The sequence below is a fragment of the Epinephelus lanceolatus genome, chromosome 18 (genome assembly GCF_041903045.1).
Source record: "Epinephelus lanceolatus isolate andai-2023 chromosome 18, ASM4190304v1, whole genome shotgun sequence".
Lineage (NCBI taxonomy): Eukaryota > Metazoa > Chordata > Actinopteri > Perciformes > Serranidae > Epinephelus > Epinephelus lanceolatus.
Window position 1 is genome coordinate 35,695,192 of NC_135751.1, and position 24,237 is coordinate 35,719,428.

The 24,237-nt window shown below is 43.0% G+C and overlaps 2 protein-coding genes across 3 annotated transcripts in view; both read right to left on the reverse strand.

Annotated features, from left to right (window-relative positions):
* Positions 1-1,621: 1,621 nt before the first annotated feature.
* On the reverse strand, positions 1,622-20,286 carry LOC117268514 (trinucleotide repeat-containing gene 6B protein-like). The gene is made up of 21 exons (XM_033645051.2): positions 19,970-20,286; positions 18,475-18,562; positions 18,194-18,215; positions 16,738-17,184; positions 13,713-16,535; positions 13,337-13,489; positions 12,986-13,176; positions 12,814-12,876; positions 12,519-12,674; positions 12,168-12,305; positions 10,448-10,648; positions 10,091-10,207; positions 9,740-9,950; positions 7,670-7,822; positions 7,295-7,462; positions 6,499-6,645; positions 6,194-6,286; positions 5,699-5,914; positions 5,395-5,465; positions 4,496-4,635; positions 1,622-3,664 (listed from the first exon to the last, which is right to left on the reverse strand). The coding sequence occupies exons 2-21, from the start codon at positions 18,529-18,531 to the stop codon at positions 3,085-3,087; spliced, it is 6,147 nt and encodes a 2,048-aa protein (XP_033500942.2). The 5' UTR covers positions 18,532-18,562; positions 19,970-20,286; the 3' UTR covers positions 1,622-3,084.
* A 1,663-nt stretch (positions 20,287-21,949) lies between these two features.
* Positions 21,950-24,237, reverse strand: part of LOC117268516 (caspase recruitment domain-containing protein 10) — a 70,125-nt gene continuing 67,837 nt past the window's right edge. For both annotated transcript variants that reach the window (XM_078161089.1, XM_033645054.2), the window contains one exon: positions 21,950-23,427. In XM_078161089.1, coding sequence (XP_078017215.1) covers positions 23,220-23,427 — 208 coding nt within the window. In that variant the 3' untranslated portion in view covers positions 21,950-23,219. The remainder of the gene's footprint in view (positions 23,428-24,237) is intronic.

The window sequence follows — 24,237 nt, forward strand, 5'->3', positions numbered from 1 at the left end:
ACTGGACACAACAAAACCCTGCATCAGAGAAGGTAAATGATTTCATACAGCACGCAGTGGCTTACTGTAGGATGACGTGGGTGTTAAATAGGATTGGTGTGCAGATGTAATGAGAGGGTGACAGATGGACACACTGGCTTGTTGTCCTGTGGCCCTGCCTATGAACAGCCCTGACGCCTTTCCCTTCATGTAAAGTCATGCTTATAACTGTGACATGCACAAAGCATTATTATGCACTGTCAACATACTGAGCAGTGCTTAGTGTCCACATATACATTATAGCAGAGTGTTGCAGCTGTTGAATCAGCAGAGACCTCAACACCAGAACAGATAAAAGGAGTTTCAAACTGGGATTAGTTTAACATAGAAAGTGCTTAACACAAAATACTACTTCTTTTTGTATGGAGATAGATTTGTGTCAATATTATGTGTGTGAACAGGTCGACAATCCGTGTGTTAATGTGTAATCTGTACATATAAAACACCTTCCACAAATACAAAAAAAAAAGATTTGTGCAAATATAAAACACAGCTGCAAATAAATAAATTCCATAAATAAAAAATATCTGTGAATACATTTAATTAATTTACAAATAAATGAAATAAAGTGAATCCAGTTTTTATTTTTGAATCTTTATTCTACTCTTGCAGATTTGCAATTTACAAACACCAAGTTTTTTTTTTTTAATTTTTGGAATTTTTGTATTAGCACGTTTTATATTTGCAAATTATTTTTGTGATTTTTTTATGTATTAGTGGAAGTTTATATTTTTTATATATATTTACAGATTACACATTTACACAGGGATTGTCAAACTGCTCATCTAAATAATATTGAAACATATATATATTTCCATATTTTAAATAGATGAAAAACATTTGTGAATATCTTACACACATTTTCCAAATTTCAAATATATATTTTTTAAATAATCCTTTTTTGTGAATGTCAATTATACACTTGTGAATTTGCATTTTTCACACTTTTTAAAAATGTGTTTGTGTTTTACCAAAAAAAAAAAAATCTAATATCTTTTCCAATATTTACAATTTATAGAATTGTGAATAGCATTTTTGCAATTAATTTTATAATTTATTTTTTTTATTTTACTTTATGCTTGTGGATTTAAAAAAATAAATAAAATTTTTGTATTAGATATTTTTCTATTTTTGCAAAATATTTTTGAGTTTACAATTATTTTTGTATTTGTGGAAGTTGTTTAATATTTACATCTTACACATTTACACACAGATTGTCAAACTGCTCACATAAATAATATTGAAACAATTATATCAATACATTTTATATAAATTAAAGAGATTTGTAAAAAATTTTTTCCCATTTATAGAATTGTAAATGCTGGTATTGTATATTTGCAATTTTTTAAAAAAAAATCTCAATTCTATGCTTGTGCATTATTTTTTTTTAATTTTAGAAATTTGTGTATTAGATGATCTGTTTCATTTTTGTGAGTTTACAATTATTTTTTGTATTAGTGGACGTTGTTTCATATTTACACATTACACATTTACACATGGATGATCAAACTGCTCATACAAATAAATACTGCCACAAATCTCCATATTTTAACTTCACACACAAAAATGACCACAAGGACAATTTTAGAAGCCAATACTTTCATCTTTATTAATCTTGTTCTCATTTGTTTAAATAAATTTTTCCTTTGTAAAATCTCATAACGAAAACACTGAACAGGAGTGTTAAAGCCTGTCTTAATTTAAAACGAATACACAACAACAGAACATTAAAAACGTACGGTAACTCTTACTCTGCATCTGTAAACAACCCATCCCACCCCTCCCTCCCGCTCCACACAGTTTGATAAGATTTGGCATGTCCATTTTCTCAACGCATATGCCTTCAGCTCTTTGTGTCATTAAAATGTTCTTTTTTATTATTGCAGGTCGGACAATAAAAAAGACAAGTCTGCTAAAAAAAAAAAAAACAACTTCAAATGAGAGAAAAAAGCATTAGTGCCAATATTTCTTAACACACAGTCAGCAGTATACCGAATGCACTCAAAACATTTTTGTATAGACCTTCTGTATAGTAAGCAGCCTTGCCCACATTATGACAGGCAGTAACATGCACACACACACATTATCCTCACACACACACACGCACAACAACGGTGGTGGTTTAATCCACTTACTTGGTCTCAGTCTCACTCATACTCATGTCCATATAGTGTGTGTGACACCGCGCGCAGTGTCGACACATGGAGAAATGCAACATAGCCTCAAACTGCCAGCAATTTAACATTTATCACTGCAACAGTAACAAACATGTTCAAGAGAGAATAACAGAGAAAGAGTGCGTGAGATACAACAGTAGGAGGTCAGCATTTTGAAAACAGAACAATGACAATTTTCAATATTTTCACTGTTCAAAAAATTAAAACCATACATACAAACAAACAGAAAAAAACAAACTTAACATACACAGTAAGATACAGTTCTGTTTTCAATCAGAGCTGTTTGCATGTGTTTGGATTCGGTCTCCGTTTTTTAAGGGGACGTGAATACAAACTGCACTTTAACCTCACATCATGTAGTAGTTTTAAGTTCTCTTATACGATGAAGGTAATGCTGTTTACAGTGCCCATCTGTCTGAAGGCTTGTCTGTATTTGGTGTGTGCATGTGTATGTAAATCTGTTGAAAAGTCCCCTATTTACTAAGCACATTGCAATCCAGTCAAGTCTTTGAGACCAACGGACTTTTCATTCTTTTTCAGGTTTCAAGTCTAAGCAGTTGAAATCTTCATCTGTGGAAAAAGGCTGTATACACATCTAACAGTCCCTGCATTTATTTATATAATAGCTTAAGTCTGGCCACGAGAATGTGTGTAAGCATGTCTCACATTTCTGCTTGATGTGTGTGCACATTAATATGCCATGTATGCATGTGTTGTATATGTGTATTACATTAATATGCATACCATGTAAATGTGTTTGTGTTTGTGTGTTTGTGTGTGTGTGTGTGTGCTATAGTAAGTACATATGTATCCCAGTGTATTTTGTATCAGTGTGTCCAAATCTACACGTACAAATGGAGGGGGCTCGTCAGATGGAATCAGCGCCTCCCCCCAGCAGGTCGCCAGGCAACAACGCGGCAGGGCTGTCCATTTGGTGCCTTTCCTCCATTTGCGGTGCTCCCCACAGACTGCTGCTGGGGTATCCCGCAGTCATGCCCCCCCAGAGCCCCGACCTCCCAGAGTCTACTCCCCCAACACCTGCTCCCTCTCCTGCCCCGTTGGTGCTCCACTGGGAAAACATCCCAAGCCCGGGTCCTTGGGCTGTAGACGTTTCTGAAGAACTGCCTGTACCATCGAGGCTCTGCCAGGCAGAGCCGGAGGACCTCACACTACCTAGGACTGCTGATCCACTTTCCCCTCCTCCACTGCCACCACCATTTCCGTTTCCACCTGAAGTTGTGCCTGCCGCTGCCCGCTCATTCCCCGGGGAGCTACCTCCGCTGCTGGCCACAGCTGTGCCTGTTCCAGATGAACCCTGCGTCCCACCGGCTGCTGACCCTCCTGAGCTGGCCCCCTCTGCTCCTCCGGCCTGGGAATGTGCAAAATAGCGAGCAACTTCTTCCTCACTCACAAACTCCGCCAGGATTGTGGTGTTGCCCAGAACACACCTGAGAGGAATTTAAAAGACACATTAGATCAACAGGAGCACGTTTAATGTTCAGTACATACCCATCGGCCAAAAGACTTGAACCACTGACAGCCGAAGTGAATAATTATTGATCATCCTGTCACAATGGAGGGAAATCTTGGGTCCTGGCATTTGTGTAGAGGCCACTTGACACACATCATTCACCCAAACACCCTTGCTCACGAAGTACCCAATGGCAATGGTAATCACCAATGGCAGTGGTCCCCCCACTATGACAATGCACCATGCCACGCCATAGAAACTGCTCAGGTATGAACTGAGGAACATGGCAAAGAGGTCAAGGCGTCAACCTGGCCTCCAAATTTCCCAGATGCCAATCCGATTGAGCATCCATGTGATGTAGCAGTACCCCAGAAGTCCTGTGTTCGCGCCTCGACAGACCAACAACCCCACAGTGGATCAGACTAGGCTTTGACCTGTTGAGGCATGGACACAGGACCTCTGGGAGTGTCCTACAGTCTCTGGCACCAGGGCGTTGCCAGCAGATCATTTAAGCCCTGTAGGTTGACAGGTAGGTTACTGGCACGTCCCACAGATGCTTTAGCGGTTTGGAATCTGGGGAATTTAGAGGCCAAGTTGACGCCTTGACCTCTTTGTCATGTTCCTCGGGTCATTCCTGAGCAGTTTTTGCGGTGTCGTATGGCACATTATCCTGTCAAATGCCATCCACATGAATGTCAGGACCCAAGGTTTACCGGCAGAACATTGCTTTGTAACAAGATGATCAAAGTTATTTTAATGTTTTGGCCGATCGTTGTTTGTGTATTAGTGAGTTTACAGGTTAACCTACATGTGCAGTGCACCCTGGGCCTTGGCTGCTTCCTGCCGGCTGCTGTAGCGAATCAGAGCGCTGCCCTGGGTCAGGCCAAGGTGGAAGGTCAGCAGGGGTCCATGCTGCATGCAGATAGTCCTCAGCGTGGAGCCGTCAATCTAGAAGGGAAAAAAGAAAAAACCACTAGATGTGACAACGCTACAGTAACTGTCCTGAGTCGTCAATCACAGGGACAGAGAAAGGTCAGGGATCTAGGAGGTTACACAACACTGGTTATGTCCATGAAAAACTGTGTATTAATAAATAATGAAGTGAGACTGTACACTGTGGCTTTATTCCTCTGTAATTCTGTCACACTTACAGTGAGATAAACAAGTTGTGCAACCCTGTGGGCATGAATTAGGGGGGAAAAAATCGATACAACTGAAAGAAAAACTGTCTAGACTTTAACATTCTCATTTCTGTACTTTTCCCTGAGCTGTGTCATGCAAATGTCATTTGTGTAAGCCCTAATTGATTGGCTCATGGCTCATCCAACTTCACAATCCAATTACAGCTGGGTCACGCATCATTCTGCCTAATTTGCATAAGACAGACTGAAGGGGAATGCAGATGAATGAGAGCAGCGATTTCATGTTTTTGAATTCAAACTCTGACCCATCTGTCTGGGCAGCTGTTTTTTTACTTCATAGCCATAATCAATTCTGCTGTGTTGAAGGGTTGTAAGAAAGTTTTAATCTTAGACTGCTTGCACAGCACACTCCTGCTTTCCCTCATCTACACTATCTCAGTTTATAGATTCTGACATGGTTAATATTTTAAATTAGTCACTTTTGTGACCCTAAAAAAACAGTCCATTTAGTTTATAATTTACTTAGAGGGATTGCTATGTCTTTCAGGCTCTCCCAGCTCCTTACCTGAGGGGTCAGGTTGCTCAGCAGCAGCCAGCAGCTGCCTCTAGAGGCAACGCCATCGCTCCAAGCTGAGCCTATATAAAAAGAAAAGGAGAGAAAACAAGGACAAAATAATTAGTGAAGTCATAGCTGACTAAAACAATAAAGATTATCTTAATTAGAAAAGACTAATTTTATGCTAGGCTTCATGATACTGTAGTAACACCTGAGTCACTGTCGAGAAGAGCTTCATCAATATGCTTTATGTTAGGTCATATGTTGTCAAATGGTTATGAAATGATCCACATATTTTCCCTTTAAACGGTACCTGGCCCAAATCTTGACTCTTGATTAATCCCGCCCCCTCCCCAGCTCCGAGCCAACCGTGGACCTCCGCTACCCCAAGGGGAGGGCGAGGCCTGCTTCTGATTGGTTAAGCCAGGAGGGGGGCGCGGCAGCTGTGAGCTGTTGCGATTGGTCTTCCACAACTTGTTTTGTCCGATGGGCTCTGGGGGCCAGCTGGGCTTGTACTCCGAGTACTTTCCTGAAGAGGAAATGGGGAGGTGGGAGAACGAGGGGGGAAAATGAGTTTTGACAAACAGACTGCAAAAAAGGGAGTGGGGAGAACGCGGTACAGCTAACTCCTCTGGCATCTTAGAGGAACAGGCAGAATTTGCACAGCAGCAGAAGACAGAGCAAACACAATTATAGCAGCATAAAAAAAGAAATTGAAAAGCAAATAACAAGTGAGCTGCTGAGATGAAGGAGGTTTAAAAGTCAAAAGGAAATAAAGACTTTTTAACAATCAAATGAAAACATATACCTGTGCTGTGTGCATTGCTGAGGGGGCTGTCTGAGGCACTGTAGGGCCAGGCACCAGGTGAAGGCAGCGAGGTGTTGAGGGAGGGGTTTGGCCCTACAAAATATCACAAAGTCATCAAAGGTAACACATCCTGTGATAAACAAGACAAGGCAACCTCAGTGCAGCTGGACTGCAGATACAGCCTGTGAGGAGTACTGTTGAACCTTTGCCCTCAGCCTTTCTGTCAACATCTGGCACTGGAGCATGTTTTCATGTAAAACCAACAGATACGCTCATCAAACTATGTGGCACATTCAGTCAAATACCTATGTTGTCTCGCAGTAACTGGTGGTCAGAGTCGCTGAGGCTCGGGGGTCCTGGGGAGCCAAGAACACTACCAGGGGTCATGTAGGGGTCAGACTCTGGGTCTCCACTGCTCTGGATTCCCTTCCAGGGCACACCGGGCTGAAACTCTGTCATTAGAGATTGAAAGGATATGCTTTACTTTGCAGTAACATCACCAAACTCCTTTGGTTGTGTCTGTTCATTTAGGGGCAGTTTGACTTCACTTATCTTTAACCTAACAGAGATTGTGCATTGAGGAAGACGAAGAGCAGCTGCATTTGTCTTCCTACTGCCCTTATGTTGCAGGTTTCTGGACTGATATCCAAGGCTGGCTGGAGCCTCTCAACATTTTCTTTGAACTGACACCTTTATTTTAATGGGGGTGCTGGATGAAAACTGTCTCCAGATAATAAATACAATTATTCTGTTGGGCAAAATATTTCTATTTAAAAACTAACTTTTTGTTTTGTTTTTCTTTGTGAGACTATATCGTCATGTCACGTTGTGATCTGTGCTTTGTGTATTATTATTTTATTTTGTTATTCAGAATCTTGGAATTTTACTGGCATTGGTATCAGCTACTAAAATCCTGGTGTCCTGACATGCCTAACGCACACACACACACACACACACACACACACACACAAACACTAGACAGGTTTACACCTGTTTTATAAACAGCTTCCTGCATATTTGAGTCTGACTTGACATTACATTTTCTACTGTCTCCTAATTCACTGCCCGTTGGTAACATGCAGCAGAGAAAGACAAACTCACCTGGAGGCCAGCTGGATGTGGCAGGTTTGTTCCCCATTTTACTTCCAGGGGTCCGGTGCCAGTTGTCTGCAGAGCCTTGAGGGGGAATGCCCAAACCATCACTGCCCAGCATTTCATACTGGGCGTACGGGGATCCTCCTCTTACCTTTATAGCACTGGGTAAAGGGCCTTAGGAAGAGTACACAAGAGAGAAATAAGGTCAAACAGATTGGGGTGAATATGTCTCTGATCACTTTTATTCACAGTGGTTCATTCAGATACAGTGTGAACGAAGGTGATTAACAGACCTGATTGACAACAGATTGGGAGGTGTGCTTTCCCAAGTGGGAATTTTGCCTTTGCAAAAATAATGTCACGAACCATCTGTTGACCTACCATTCTTGTGAAGGGTTGTGTCAGGGGGAGAAGGAGCTGGGGAGTGTCCCTCCATCATCCATTTGAAGCGGGATTGCTGTCCTCCTGTGTCCTTCATCCCTCCCATCATGGGACTGAGCTCTAGTCCTGACAGGTTACCACCAGGAGCGAGCCCTGGAAAGCAGAAGAACATAAATGCTCATGAGCACATTACATCCAGCTAATGTTCAGTTCATTACAGCATGTGGCTGAGCTGGTTTAAGTTTGTGTTCGGTATCACTGGGATTACAGCGAGTTCTAAAGACTGGGGGTGTTTAAAATGGAGGATCATTGTTTGAAATACTCTTGTCCAAAACTGCTAACACAGCCCCCAAACATTGAATAGCCTATATCCACTAATTAAAGAAACAAAATAATAGATTTCTAGCATGCATATTTTTACTTCCTAAATTGTGTGCATATTAAAAAATGCTGGGGTTAACAAGTTGAAAATGATCACAGAGGGACTTTAGGACCTGTTGTACAAAAATATTGTGGAGTGATCGATAACAATTTGATTAGATTTTTTAAACAGTATTTTTAAAATCTGAGAGATGAATGGTATATTGTTATGATTTCAGCATCTAATTATTAAAAAACCCGTGGTGAAGGAACAAGAAAATAATGACAGTGGCAGGCCTATGTAGTTCAACAAAGGAAAATAAGAAAAAAATACAACCTTTCCAGTTTTTAACAACCTTTGTGGCAATTCATGCATAAATTACTGAGTGCACAAGGTGCACTTGAATGCACCATTAAGTCCCTGTCAGCGCCCAACGCTTTGCCATTCAAAGCAATGTAGAGTTCACGAGGTGCACCCTGAAGCACCTGTTGCTATGCGAGTATCAGACTCTGTCCGTTGAGATTAACTTGCCAAACTGCCAAAATCTGCCACATGTTGCACTTGGTGGCTGTTCATTTTGAACACTGACATTAAATGTACATAAAACTATTGTTATTTTTTGGGGGAGCTTTTTTTATTGCCTTCATGACAGAGCAGCTGGAGAGTGACAGGAAAGTGGGGAGAGAGAGAGAAAGGGGATATTTATCGCATTTCCGGCAGGTCCTGAATGTTCATACCATGACAATGAAAATACAATTGGTCATGCAGCACTAATAGATATAAGTGGAAGGTTATTGTTGTCCTACCTATTATTGACACTCCAATGTGGGACCTATACTTTTACTTAGTTTAATTTCACAGCTAAGAAACAATAAATTGTGAAGACAATGCCTCCACAAAAATAATATTTTAAGTCTTGTGTGATTTATCCTTCAGGGTTTTATACTTCAGGATTCATCCTTGCTTCATTTGAGCAGAGGAAATCTCTGCTCATCGCTAGGCTAATTTATACAATATAAAATGCCATAGGCTTGTGCTAATAATGTTAGCATGTTATACTTACATACAAAATTTGTAACTTTACATTTGTTAAATGTTGCTGTTGTCCCTGGCTTTATATGAGAGGAGGAAAAGATCACTAGCCACTAGGCTAATTTATACAACGTAAAATGCCATAGGTTTGTGCTAAAACATTAGCATGCTGTATTTGTGGGGAAAATGTGTCCAGATAAAGACAAGTGTTTGTCTGTGAATGCTGCGAGTTATAGGGAAGCTGATTTGTGTACTTGTGTTTGAAATTGTCTGTATTAAGCCATGTTTAATGTGTTTTGAATCAACTAAACATTACAGCACTTCACAGACATCCTGCTGCCAACTAGTGTTTTGGAGGTGTAACTGGAGAGTGACACAGACACACCACCGCACAAGTATAAATGCTCACAATGGCGTAGGCGACGTGCGTGGGCTCTGCATGGAGCTGACGCATAAGTATAACTCCCATGCAGGTGGGCAGGGTTGTAGGATATTAATCTACTCTGTTGATTTGCCGACCTCATGTGTCTGCCTCATCTGTCAGCCTAACAAACACCATGGAAAAACATGAAACTTCAAACCTCATACTGGTTTTATTTATAGTGATCTATGCAGCTGACTGCACCACATCTAACCAGTAGAGTCTAACCCAAAAACAATTTGCGTGTTGGACTCACCAGAGTACATCCCTTGGGTTTTGGCATGAAGGTCTGATAAGGCCCCCCCCATTCCAGGATGTGGAAGGGGGTCTACCATAGGCTGTTTGGACAGGCCTCCTCCCAGGTGAGAGGGGGACAGTTTGGAGCTCCCTCCTCCTGCTGCTGCTCCTCCAATTCCACCCTGCTGATGCTGTCTCTGCTGCTGCAGAATAGCCATAATCCTTGCCAGCTGAGAAGGAAAAGATTCAAAAGAATGACTCACTATCAGAATAACTGCAAAGTACAGTGTTTGCTGCAGAGAAATACAACAGTGATGGTTGAAGTCCTGCTGACAGTCCATGGTATGTTACAGAATATGATCATGCTCACCTGCTGTGGGTCTGGCTGCTGTCTGAGAGGCTGAGGCTGAGGAAACTTCCTCTGGTTCTGCAGGAGCTGCTGTTGTTGCTGCTGCTGTTGCTGCTGTTGGAGCAGGAGCTGACAAGCCTGTGGGATGGTGAGCACAAAGGGTCAGAGATGGAGGTAAACAAAGAACACACAGGCTAGCGCTCACATACAGACACTCAGTATGTCATTAGGGGTTTATTACAGGTCACCATGTATTTTAATCTAATCCAGCACAGAGATTAACAAAGGCAGAGGGTTGTACAAAACAGAAAATGAATGATTTATTTCAGTGTGATGAATCAATCCATCGATCCACAAATCCAACATTTAGTCACGCACCAGATGGAACTGCTGCATGTGGGGGTAAATGTTGCTGAGCATGGCAAGCTGCTGTGGGGAAATCTGAGGTGGGAACACTCCTCCGCCAACACCACCGACCCCTCCCACACTTCCGACGCCACCAACACCTCCTACTCCTCCGACCACTCCACCCACGCTGCCACCAGGAGAGGGCATCTGCTTCAGCATAGGACCCGGCACCTGCATGTACATTCAGTCCAAATACATGAATAACTTAACAGGTTAAAATTCAGTTGACAATTTAAAAATGTTCTTGCACTCATAAGGTCATAAGGTGAAGAAGAAAGAATCCCGCACACTGTCCAGTCTTAGTTGAGACAAGAGTTCTTACATTTAAGTTGCTGTTGTTACACACATATAGTCTTTCTACTATCATTTAAGGCCCTGATTAACCAGAGCATGCTTTAGCAGTCTGGGCGGCTTTTTGTAATGGTTTTCAATGAGAGTTAAGTGTTTTGCTACTGCTTTTGTGTTGCTGAGTGCCTCACATTGTTGCTCAAGTTGAAAAAAAATTCCACTCAGAGTGGAAAAAAAGCGGCGAACGTCATTGGCATTTTCCCATTGTCTAATGAGATGAACTGAAAGGCGGGCCTTCTGTTGAGGCAATGACAGCAAGTAGTGTACATAGTTTGTGTAAAGCTAACGTTAGCGCACCCTAGGCAAGCTGTAAGGCAAACGTATTTGGACAAACTGTCACTTCAGGTACTTTGTATTTACCAACTGTAATTAGGCCTGGTAGTTGACAGCAAATTGCCAAACTGTCCCTACGACCATCATCCAGGCAAAAATCATGGACCAGCTGGTACTACTTCCTGTGATTTCTCCTCTTTCTGAGGGTTTTATACACACCCACTGATCTCCGTTTCCTTGTGACCAACATACTACTTGGGAACAGCCTCTCACCATCAATCAGAATTAGACCAAGTGCCCTCCGCCTGTCCATTTTTATGCAAATTTTAAAAAGGTACAGATCTGTGAGTTTACTTCACAGCAAAATTGCGGTAAAGCTATGGGTGGGTGATTCGGTGGTTGCTTAGCAACAATTTAAAAAAAGATGCTGCAACCTGCAAAAAGGGCTTTGTCTGATCAGAGCCTAATATGGGACTGATTCCTATCTAATGCCCCTCGACGGCTTCATTGTGATGTGAACCTACTTTCTATGATATTGGTGAATTCACTATGCGTGTTTACAAGTGACGGAGCTCAGTATCGTGTTTGTTTTTATATCCACAGAGCTCACTGACCTTCATTTGCATTCATACCAGAAAGTGTTGCCGGTTTCCTCTTATTGGCAGCCTTATCCCAAGTGAGAGCTTACAGCCTATATACTGTATGTATGGTGCTGTGTGTCTATATGAGCTTTGCTTGGTGAAAGCTGCATTACTGTCTAAGGCCGGATGAATTAGACGACTAATGTGTCATCTCCTGTTTGGTAACAGCATGTCTGATAAAAATAAAACTGAGGAATGCTGGGAAATAAAACACTTCAGTTTAAACTTGAACGTGCAATAAATAAAATTACTTCAAAATGTCTAAACACTGTGTTAATGGCTGCTTAAAAGCTACTGTCTCGCCTCATGCAACCAATCCAAACATTTGTTTTATGAAGTCAACAGTGACAGGATTCAGGAGACCCTCTGTCTCTCCTAAATACAACATTCATCATAACTATTGACATCAGAGACAGAAGACAACAGACCTGAGCAGACAGGAACTGATGAGGCACTTGAGCACGTAACCCCTGGGAGGGGTTCATTGGATGCATGCCAGGTTGGTGCATCCCTCGAGGCTGAGGCATCCCTCCGCCGCTTCCAACAAACACCCCATGGCCACCCATCTGGAGTACCATGGAAACCAGACAAAAACACCAATGTTTATCAAATATTACTAGTAGTAACATTTCTCATACTATTTTAAGGTCTTCACTTAAGTCGTCAAGTTAGCACAACTCACTGATATAGCAGGTATTGTTGATATTGCAGTTTAAATAATATAAAATGGTAGCCGAATGTGAAAATGGAAGGTCTGTAAACTACAAACAGACTCGTACCTTTTCACCATAGGGCCCCATGTCAACAGGACCCATGTCTTTGGAACTAGGCATGCGGTAACCTCCACCTCTTCCTCCCCTCCGCATCTCTCCGTTATAGTCAGTTATTCCTCTCTTGTCTCCTTCCATCTTTTTGTCAAGACTTGGGTCATCACCCTAAGGAACAACAAAGTCATGAAAAAAGCAGCAACATGACAGATGAGAAGTTAAAGTAAAACATCCATAACATGTTACAGTTGCTGTGTGCAATAGCTAGAAATATCAAGATTATGGTTTTAGTGAATTAATATCTTACCAGGAGACCCATGTTTGAAAACTGGCGTGACACTGGGTTCATCCAGCTGTCCCCTCCTCCACTCTTCAGGAAAGAAATTCAAAGATTACGCTCAGTCAAAAAGGACATATAAAAAAGCTGCTTTGTCTTAATACAACGAACCAAGAGAGGCCACGTAAACGTCTTTCCTCACCTTGATGTTGCCTCTCTTTCCTCCATGAGTCTGACCCCAACCTCCAGAGTTGAAGGATGAGCTGCTTCCCTGGGAGCCAGTGCTGTTCCACACTCCTCCGCCACCATCATCTTCCTCGTCCCAGCTGGGGTGGCGAGAGGCTGCGACAGAGCCCTCTCCCTTCCCACCCCAGCTCTCCATTGACTTGGTGCCTGCAGCGAAACAAAGGAGGATGGTTATAGCGATGTGGGCTCTGGACGTGAAAATGCTGAAGCCCTTTCAAACAGTGAGCATCATGTCTCAAAATGATAATGAGCAGAAATCTGAACTCAGACATAACATTTTGAATGACACACATTTTTCTCTTCTTACCAGTTTTACCAGGGTTAGGTGAAGGGTTCCCCCAGCCAGAAGCTTTGCCGGGTTCATCTTGATCACCCCAACCTGTTGCTGCATCTTGCGACTGGCCCCAAGCAGCTGTACCATTATCCACAGATTGTGCGCCTCCTCCCCACATGCCTGGACCTGGAGATTGATGAAAATGAACACACAGTTAGAAAGTGCAAAAGAAAAATGGCATTTTAAATGTGTGACTCTGATGAAAAGAGTTGTTAAATGAGGCAGACATTGCTTCTACTCATAAACTGTTGACAGAGTAAAGAAAATCTGAAATACTTTTAGCAACACTATCTACTCTTGGTTGTGGACTGCCAAATGCACACGTTGTAATGCTACAACTCCTCCTTACCCACTGCAGCATTGCCAGGGTTTGTGTCCCTGCTGTGTTGCATCCCCTGCTGCCTTCTGGGCGGTTGTTGGATAGATGTTGGTGGGGCCTGCTGACCGTGGCTTTGGCCAGGCGTAACACTGTTTTTGTCCCACAAATTCACATTCTTGCTTTTGTGGCGGGTCGGGTCTCCCCACGCTGATGTGCCATCATCGATTTCCATTTTGCGACTAATGGACTGAGGGGAGGGTTCCTCCCAGCCACTGGGCTCCAGGGAGTCACCCCCAACCCCAGAGATTTGGGGGATCGGGCCGGAGGTCCAGCCCGAACTTTGGTTCTGATTCTTGGATGGTGGACCTCCACCTCCAACGTTGGACCGGCTGTTCCACCCTCCTTGAATGGGACCTCCTTGTGGCTGCTGGCCCTGTGATTGGTGCTGCTGTTGATTTGGGGCTTTCATTGGTGCCACTTGGCTGTTTGGTATCTGTGCTGCTGCTGTGTGGGGCTTGGAACTCCCCCAGTCCTGGTGGGATTTGCCTCCACCGACTTCTCCCCCTCCCCACCCTCCTCGCTGAGATCCCCCTTCATCCAAATTACCCCAGGAAGATCCCTTCTCATCAGAGTTGCCTCCACCTCTGCCTCGCCCATCTCCAGGTATAGAGTCCCTCTGCCCCCAGTCTCCGCCCCAACCTCCTGCCTCCCCTCTTCCAGTCCCCTTCCATCCCCCTGTCCCTTTATCATCTGGACCATCAGTCCACCCACTACCCTGTTCTCCAAAGTTTCTCCAGTTCCCTCCTCCTCTGTGATCACCCCATTTTTTTTCTTCACTCCCCCATCCTTTGCCCTGGTTTTCAGGTGGGAGATCACCCCAGCCTCCAGCTGCCTTCCCCTGGTTACCCTCCATATCTTCTTCTGGCGTTCCTGGCTTCCTTACAGTGCTTCCAGGCATGTGAGGGCCACAGGTGGACTTTGTAGCACCACCATCCCAGCCATCCCTCGCTGTAACAGGGCCAGAGTTCAGGCTGGTCGTGTGACTGCCAGCAGATGGATCATTACTTATTGAACTGCTGTTAGACGGGTACCCAGGGCCACGACTAGTGGTAGTGTTCATGGTTGCTGATGAGAATGCAGAGGAAGATGAAGTGCTTCTTTCATTTCTGTTTCTTACTCCTGTTGTGTCCAGATCCCAGGCCACGTTCTGTCGAATCTGGGTCTGCCCCCAGCCCGTGTTAGACAGAACCCTGGGGTCCAGGTCGGATCGATTGAGCATGCTGAGTAAGGCCACATCAGCATTGGAGGTCTGGTTGGAACGTTGTTGTAAAGACGATGCTCGCTTCGATTTCTGTCCACTATCACTCCCTCCCTCGCCACTTCCAGCTATGGATCCTCCTCCGCTAGAGGATGAAGGAGCTCCACCTTCAGTGCCTCCACCCTGCCCTCCTCCTCCTCCACCCCACTCCCCAACTGCCCCATCCCCACTTTCCACCCCTTTCTGATTGTCCCAAGCTTTTGTCATAGTTGCAAACTTTGGTGAGGCAGAGTCCTGCAAAACGCTGCCGCCAACACCTCCACTGCCTCCACTACTGCTGCTGTTGCTGCTCCCGTCTCCTCCTCTTCCACTTCCTATTGCTAAGTTACTCGAACTTACACCTCCCGCTGTGCCACCCCACTCTGCTTCTGAACTGCCTCCTTCCCACGCTCCCTGAGATACCACTGGGGTATTTGAGCTACCATCATTTCCCCTACCCCACCCAGCCTTGTCACCCTGGCTTCCAAAGCCCCACACATTCCCTTCCTGCCCCTGAGCTCCAGTCTCCCCTCCACCCCACCCATCTGCCTGTGAGGCACCTGCACACAGGTCGGAGGACAATGGAGGCATGGATCTCCAAGAAGAGGCGGCAGAGGAGGAAGACGATGAGCCAGATAGATTGCCACTCCCTTCTCCTTCGACACTAGCAACCCCACAGTCCCTCTCATCGCCGCCTTCTTGATTTGGTCCTGCTCCTCTTGCTGCCCCGCCTGAACCCAACTCTGGCCCTAGGTTTCCTAAGTGCTGCTGCTGTTCTCCCACAGCTGTCTCAGTGTGCTGCTGATGGAGACCAGTTTGATTCACAGATGAAAGAGAGTGAGTGGTGACGAGGGTGGTGCTGGCAGGGAACGAGGAAGCTGAAGTGATGGACGAGTGTAGTGGAAGGCCGTCGCTGGCCGAAGTTGACGTCCCACCCTGCACCAGGGCAGGCCACGCAGAGGGGTTCACGTTGGGGTTGAAGTTGGCACCAGAGACACTACTGCTGCTGCCACCCACAGGGCTCTCCTGAGGCCCAGGAAGAAGATGGGAGACTTTGGAATTGTAAAATGCTGCTGATCCTAGCCCAGCCTCCACCTGAGAGGAGGTGGAAGAGCCCCACACACCGCCACTTGACTGAACACATTCATTAAGCGAGGAAGAGGAGGAAAGAGGAGAAGAACGAGGTGAGGAAGGATTGTCCATGTTCCCTGTTCCTCCTCCTACTGCTCCTCCTTTCTGCTGGATGTTTCTCTCACTCCATGAGGCACTACTGTTGTTGTTACCAGGGCAGTCTTGCTCCTGCGTTCCTCCTCCTCCAGCCCCTTCAGAGCTCAATTTGGCCCCTCCTAGGATGCTAGGCCAATCCCCCAGGTCAGTCCCATCCACAATCACCTTCCCGCAGCCCTGAGAAGAGGACTGGCTGCCAGAGCCTGCCCCCCATGTGGAATTTGCATAAGTTGAAGTAGTAGTAGTAGAAGAAGACGACAGAGCAGCGACACATAATGAGGATGAAGAGGAGTTGGGGGGTGAAGCGGAGGATGAACCCAGGTTGGAATCTATATGGAAAAAAAGGAAAGCATTCATTTAATTGATAATTCAAGCATTAACATTACTAACTACTAACTTGCAGAGTGTGTTTTCATGGACGTTGGATAAACTGCAAAATGCAGTGCTGTTTCTAAACATTGTAAAATGTGATACTGAGTAGACTACATATCAAACTTGATGACCTTTCTTCGCTCTGAGACATCAACCCACCTGTGCCTCCAGCTGTGTTTGCATTGGGGCTATCTGCTCCCTGTGAGGAAAGAGATGGGGCGGCTGCCCAGCCACTGCCTCCTCCAACCCCTCCTGCACCCCCTTCCCCTCCGCCTCCCCCCAGCAGCATGGAGGACAGTGGTGGCTGGCCCCTCTTTAGAAGCACTTTATGGTCCTGCTGGCAGCGAAATCTCGGTGGAACCTCTCTGGACATATATCGCTGCTGCTGGGAGGCCTGGCTTCCAGAGGGGGAAGAGGAGGTGGAGGGCTGTCCGTTGGCCACAGCAGTCCGCTGCTTTGCATTGTTCCCACCACCAGGAGGAACTTGTGCAGAAACCCCGGCTGCACCAGGACTGGGGGATGAGGGGGTGACAGGGCCAGGGCTGGGGGACACTGAGCCTGGGGTGGTGAGTGGCTGGGAACAGGAGGGCTTGGCTGATTCTGGCACTGAAATACACAAATGAGAAATATGTGAACCACTGTGAGACTAAGATATGGTAACAAAATAAAGCCAGAAAAGGTTACTGAGCTGCAAGGAGGGTAACCTAGTCAATAGCCGACGGTGTAAAGGCCCTGACACACCAAGCCAATGGGCGGCTGCCTGTCAATGTTGAGCTGTCTGTAAGCATCTGACGTGGGCACCATTAGCACTTGCAAGCCCTTATCGGCTTTTTGTTGGTTGACTAAGCATGCTGAATTGTCGCCAGAGACGGTGGAGCCTGTCAGTGAATGAAGTCACTCCGACTGGCACTTAAAATCAGTTCACGAGAAGAGAAACGGAAGTGCGGAAAGCAAATAAATGACTAGAGTCAAGATGGCGTGAGATCAAAGCAAGCATATTATACTAAGTAAAATTATGTTTTTAGTCACTGAGCAGTTCATGATTGTTTGTGTTACTGTTCACTAGCCCACCATAAGTAACCTTTGTCCTTTCAACATTGGGGTGTGTTCTTAATGTGCTAACTGGCTAATTAGTATCTTAAATCTGCCCTGTTGTTGTTCCAGTTTTCCAATTTGAATGACGAATACAGACTACTGCCGCCTGCTGCTAAGGACTTATTTCCTCTTACGCAGGCATGGAACATGTGCGCTAGTTTGCCGCTGGCTGTAGTCTTTGCACTGTGTTCAGGTGCAACTTTTCGGCCAAGACACAAGCAATGTGAGGCGATGCAGCAGTCTGACTTCATTACCACTAGTTCTTTGACATCGGTTTGTTGTGCCTTCCCTTAAGAAAAGTTCAAGAAAATGTGTCTAAAATGTGAGCATGTATGTCTACACAATAATTCCCATGCTCATCACAATACATTAAGTTATTAGAAAACAGGGTACTGCTGATTAAAGCACATATAACAGCAAGACAGACAGGTCATACCACTGACATGATCATATAGAACGTAAGCGATAAAAGGAAGGCAGGTAAGTTGATGATGAGAAAAACAAAAAGAAATAAACATACCTTTGATTTTCTGTTCTGGCACCTAAAACAGAGAGAATACGTGAGTCAGATATTAGGCAGAAAATGATTTACTACTACCTTAAGAGGCTTTGGTCTTGATTCTGCAACTGAGAAATAAACTAACAAGGCACTACTAAAGAAAACATTAACTATGACACTGGATCATTTTACAAATATAAGGTCTAAGCCTTTAAATGTAGTTACCTAATAAAGTATTCCAGTTTTACAAAGTCAATCCTGGAAGCTGGAATAGCACACAGATTATCTGCAAAATATACTACCTTCTGAGAGGTTTCCCTTTTCTTTTTATCTTCTTTCTTCTTTTTCTTGTCTTCCATGAACTACTGTTCCCTTTCCTGATTCTCCTGTCTGCAAAGAGAAATGTACACATTCAATTATTTATGTTGCACCTCATGGCACACAGAAAGTAATTCAATGCTTACAGAAGCATACCCTTTCACACAAGTATGCAGACTTTGACTCAAAATGAATAACATGCACTTCACTCAAATCGCTGCCAAATGTGCTCCTACACAGTCAGTGTTGTAAGGACTGTAATGTTAACCAGGGGCAGACAGCTTGACAACAGCCCTCGGTAGCCTAGCGTCTCATTGCATAATTCATTAACCAGCAAACGATTGCAATTCCAACCAGCAGACAACACAGGCAGCAGCCAAACAAACAACTGACTCCAAACTCTCCAACATCTCTGGAGCTCATCTGCATTACACTAAAGACAGCAATGGCAACATGATTCACAGGACACCAGCTTTACGTGGAGTACATGACAGGGTCTGTCCGATGTGTTGAAAGACACAGACTTCACACCTGCATCCTGAACGTAAACCTATGCAATATGCAATTCATATCCAGGTCATGTGAGCCTATCTATGTGGAAAGCAACATATGGCACAGAGAGATGAAGAAACGAAATGTTTTAATGTGTAAATGTAAAGAGATCTCACATATCAGTGAGCTGTAAATACGGCTGGGCCCTGTGTTTCTGTTAGCTAAGCTGCTCGTAATTAGCATCATGACACACAGCGCTAATGGAAGCTAACTGGACAACTTGTGGCTTTAACCCTTCAGTGTATTCTGTATAAATGCACCAGCTGACGTGATTACTGGTTATATGTTTATGCGGTGTATTTATAACCCCAACACAGCAGGTGTGTGTAGCCGCACAGGGAGCAAACAGTCTGGACTCCATGTAAATAACAGGCCACTGAGGGATAGCAGTGCAGCTACAGGAGACCACTACAGCTTGACTCGGGTGAGCAGCTAGCTAATGCTAATAGACTTTGAAGCAGCTGGTGAGCACCGTGCCGTGACCCGGAGAACCGGGGGCTAACGGCGGTTGTCTGTCCCAGCGCTAGGTGCCTCTGCCGCTCCGCGCGACGACTCTAACCTCTACGCAGTTAGCTGCAGACAACAGGGACGTCGTGTTAGCTAACGATACGCTCTTAGCACATAATTTACACGCTTTATGGTTATTATACGCAACTTTACAGTCGGTATAAACCCCCCACAGCGGCGAGTCAATGAACAGAGTGCTAACAAGCTGGTTCATCAGTACTAACGGTCGACAGGGCCAAATTAAACGACGAACTTCAGTGACGTTTCTTCGGCATTGCAACGCGTAACAAGCGAAGCTCTACTTAAAACTAAGAAACCCAAATGTTTGCTGTGTAAAGGCGGAAATAACCAACGTTACCGACATTCACACACACACCATGAAGGCTAACGAAGCCAACAGCGTTAAGGTTGAATACTCACCTCGGGAATCACATAGGACATAAAGTGCTTCTGTGCAAAAATTCTTGCAGACCCACCGCTAGCAGGCTAGCAAGGCAGCTAGCCTAGCGAGCTAGTTCTTCGAGGCTTTCAAGGCTAAATTGAATAAGAAATGACATCACCGAAAGGCGAAATGTTAATCGTAGAAAAAAAACGAGGAAAGGCGAGTGTCCTTTGTGAGCGACTGTAGTTCTCAAGCTGTAAACAAAACATGCATAACCCCTTGATGACTGTCAGACGCTGTATGATCGGTTAGTTTACTGTCGGCCATTTTGCTTCTGTGTGGAGCTTTAGCCAGCATATGATATCACCAGGGCTGGTTGTTGATCAGAGAGGGGAGGAGGAGCGGGGCGCGTGCCGACACCGTCCACCAGGGGGCGTCTCAGCACTGGAAACATGACGTCATACACGCGGGGGCGCAAATAAGTAAACAAATGATCACATACACCACTAATGTCACTCATTCATTTAATCTTAAAGATATATAATCTGTTACTATGGTGACATAAGTTGTTAGTTTCTTTATTTTATTGGGTTCATTCTCAATTCTATATATTTATTTATTATATTGTATAATGTAGTGTTGGGTATTTCTTGTCTTTTTTTTAGAAATATCTGTTAAGTATTTATCATATCGTATTTTTGTACATTGATTATCCTCTTTCCATCTTGTCTTGATTAAATTTTACTCAATGTTGAACTCATGCTCTTTAGATCAACAAAAAAAGGTAACAGGTTTTTAGAATATTACAAAAAAATTATTCAATGAAACCGCCCTGATGTGAAATAAAATGTTTGTCTGTTTGTTCTGTTGTTGTTGCCTGTTCTAACTTTATTTATTATAAGAATTCTAAACATATGCATACTGATATTATGTTTTTAAATACAAACTCAAGACATGCCTTTTAGCCTGGCTTTTAATTGAACTTTGTCCTTTTTTTTGTATTCATTATTATTGTGTATTTATCTTTTTATTTTCTTGCTGGCATATTCTTCTATTTTTTATTTTTTTTTATTTAAACTTATTTACTTACTCATTTATTCACAATATAAAATTGTTTTCTATTTCTATATTTTATCCTGCCTCTGGTGTTTCCTCACTCATGATAGCAATGTAATCAGTTCCTCAGTTAGTCTTAGCCATTACAGTCTTTGCTTTATGTGTACGGTACTGCATTCTGTTTGTATGAAAAGTGCTATCTGCTCTTGTAGAATGGCACTTATCTTTCATTGCAACTAATTTTTCAGGTTTCATGTATTGTTGTGTTGTGGTGTTATATTTGATGTCACATATCTGTTACTGATGTATTTGATAGTAGTGGCCTTTTATTAAACTATGAGACCTTTCAGTTCATAGGGACTTGTGTTGGGAGCCAGTTCAAGTCCCTGTCTGCACCAAATATGGATTCTGGACTGGTAGCTGAAGAGGTGCTGAAGTGCCCCTGAGCAAGGCACCAACCCCCCCAACACTTTCTATGCATTCCATTTCTATGCTCTGAGGCATTACCTGTCTGTAACTGATTGCTTCCCTGAGCTGCAATTTTAATGTTGCATATTGATCACTCTTTTTACATGTTTTAGCTGGTCTTTTAATATCTGAAAAATTATAGTAACTACACAATGTATTTATTTCAATTTTTTGTACTGTGATATGAGCAGTTAAACATAAATTTTCTTCCCAAACCAGGCTTTTAAGAGTTTTTAAAGACTTCATTCAGTGAATTATTACAAGATTTGATTGATCAAGATGCTGAATTTTCTTCCTCTTCCTGTGAACAGGAATGATGTCAACACTTCCAGGTAGATTGGGTAATTTGACCGAATAAATTTAAAATTAGTCTTTCCATCACTTTGTCTATATTACATTTGTGCTTCAGATTACTTCGATAGTTTCCTCATTGATGTCTAAATTTAAACTGATGTAGTATTTCAATACATAAAATTATCAACAATTAGATCAAGTCTGTTGTATACATTTATTTTTGAAACAGGTTATGAATGTAAAGAAATTGCAGTAAAAAACAAGATCATTTTGTCATAGTGGTGACAGCTTCTGTTGTATGGAGGACAAAAAATAACTTCAGTATCAATCAGTAAATAAATGTAGCAAATATAGAGATAAATAAATAAATACAAGATACAAGAAATTAATGCCAGAATAAACACGGAAATAATAAATAACTGCATAAATAAAGAAATAAACACAGAGGTTAGGACCTCCTACCTTAGTAACATACAGGTAAAGAATTGTATAAATGAAAAAATGTAGTTGGAAAAAAATGTAGAAATAATTTGTCCTATTTAATCATCAACTATTCTTTTTTTCAGTATCTATTTATTTATTCCTGTATTTATTCATACATTTATTTATTCATTTTTTGTAGGCCTATTTATTTCTTTATCCCTGTATTTTTATAAATGTATTTATCTCCATATTCACTTATTTATTCCTGCATCTATTTGTGTATTTATTGATACTTAAATCATATTTTGTCCTCCATGCTGTTGTCCAGTGTAAATACAAACGCAGCACTTGCTGACTTTGTCGTACACAGCTCACTTAAAATAATATCTAGTAATGTAGTTTGTCTCTTAAAAAAAGCTGTGTTCATTTAACTACAGTTACATCAGTTTGATACTTTAGGATTGATGTGTATTTGGTTTACATCTTAAAGATTATGTCAGCCCACAAAGGACATAGTCTTTATAGCAAATACAAACTGCGGATGAACAGATTTGTGCCCTCTGCTACAACTTGCTTACAACATCCTGTGATCCCCTTCACTTGTACCTTTTATCTCTGTGTTCTCACAACCATGACCATTGACCCAGATGCCTTAAACATGTGTGATCCCTTGACAGATATCTTTAAAGTACAGTTATATGATAAAAAGTAGTACAAGAATATAAATCTTGTTGATAAAACAGCTAACTAAAGGCAACTCTGTGCTGACATACACTGACCTTTCTCGTGTGGGTCACATCTGCTTTAGTTTTAAAATGCTTTCACTCTTCTCCCATTGTCGCCAGTCCAGCTTGGCTATAGACGAGAGTTATGAAATTCCTCTTTTCATGTATGTACACAGAGAGATTACACATAAATCTAAATTTGCCCTCTCACTTAGAACAGTAGGATGATCTAACCTTAAATATTAACCCTCTGTAGACCTTTATTCAAACACAGCAGAATATAGTTTGCATTGTGAACGTACACACTATGTATATAGCTCTTCTACTGCAGCCTGTCCAGTTCAATCCATGCTACCGCCCTCTGCTGGCTGTGGATGGCGCTGCTTATGGCTGCCAGCAGCTCATCAGTGCAGCTCCAGGTGCTGGGCTCCAGGGTGTAGTAGAGCAGGGGCAGAGTCTCCAGCTGCAGCTCCTCGGCCTGGCACACCTCCTCCATCACGCTGTCCTCTCCACACCGTGGAAAAAACTTCCTGTTTCAGGTATTTGAGGGTCATACGCAGCAACAGCAGACAGAACTTCTTTAAATAAGACTTGAAACTGTCTGCACAGGGAGTAAAATGCTTATTTGGCATACAGTGTGAATGGTGCTAAGTGTATGGTGAAGCTGAATGAAGTACCATCATACTGCAGGGTGTCTACAGGTATCAGACACTTAAATTTAATGCTTTTTAAGACGTTCACAAGATAATTTTAGATAAAATTTAAGACTGGTATTTGGACAAATCATCTGTATCTTACTCAAGCATTGCAGGTATCCTCCTGAGACCTGAACTTTTGTTTGATTCGCATTTTTCATTTCTCCTAGCTATCTGGGATCAGTAAGACCTGATGAGTATAAAAAAACTAAACATTGTCAAAGATAACGTCCCAGCGTCCTTCAACAAGCTGATGAAAAATGTGCTGTCTTCAAACGAATATTTCCTAATGAATAACGTCTTGTCTTGTTCCTGTTGCTAAAATTGGTCAAACTTGTTTCCATATCAAACAACAAACATTATTAACCATAAATAAACAAGTTTCAACCATAAAATGTGATCAGGTTTTGGACCTTGTCCACTTTTGTGTTTGGGTTGGCTGCAGACTGACTTGGCAGAGATGGCTGCCATCTTGTTTTTTTGGATTAGTGTATTGTGCTCTTACTGCCACTAGATGGCACAAAAAGTGTCCAGAAACGAGGACAACAGGTCTGCATTCAGCAGAATGAAGCATAAGGTCAAGTCAACCCAAAATGTGATGTTCTTGTATGAAAGCACAGGGTCTCAGGCAGTTAAACTGTTTTT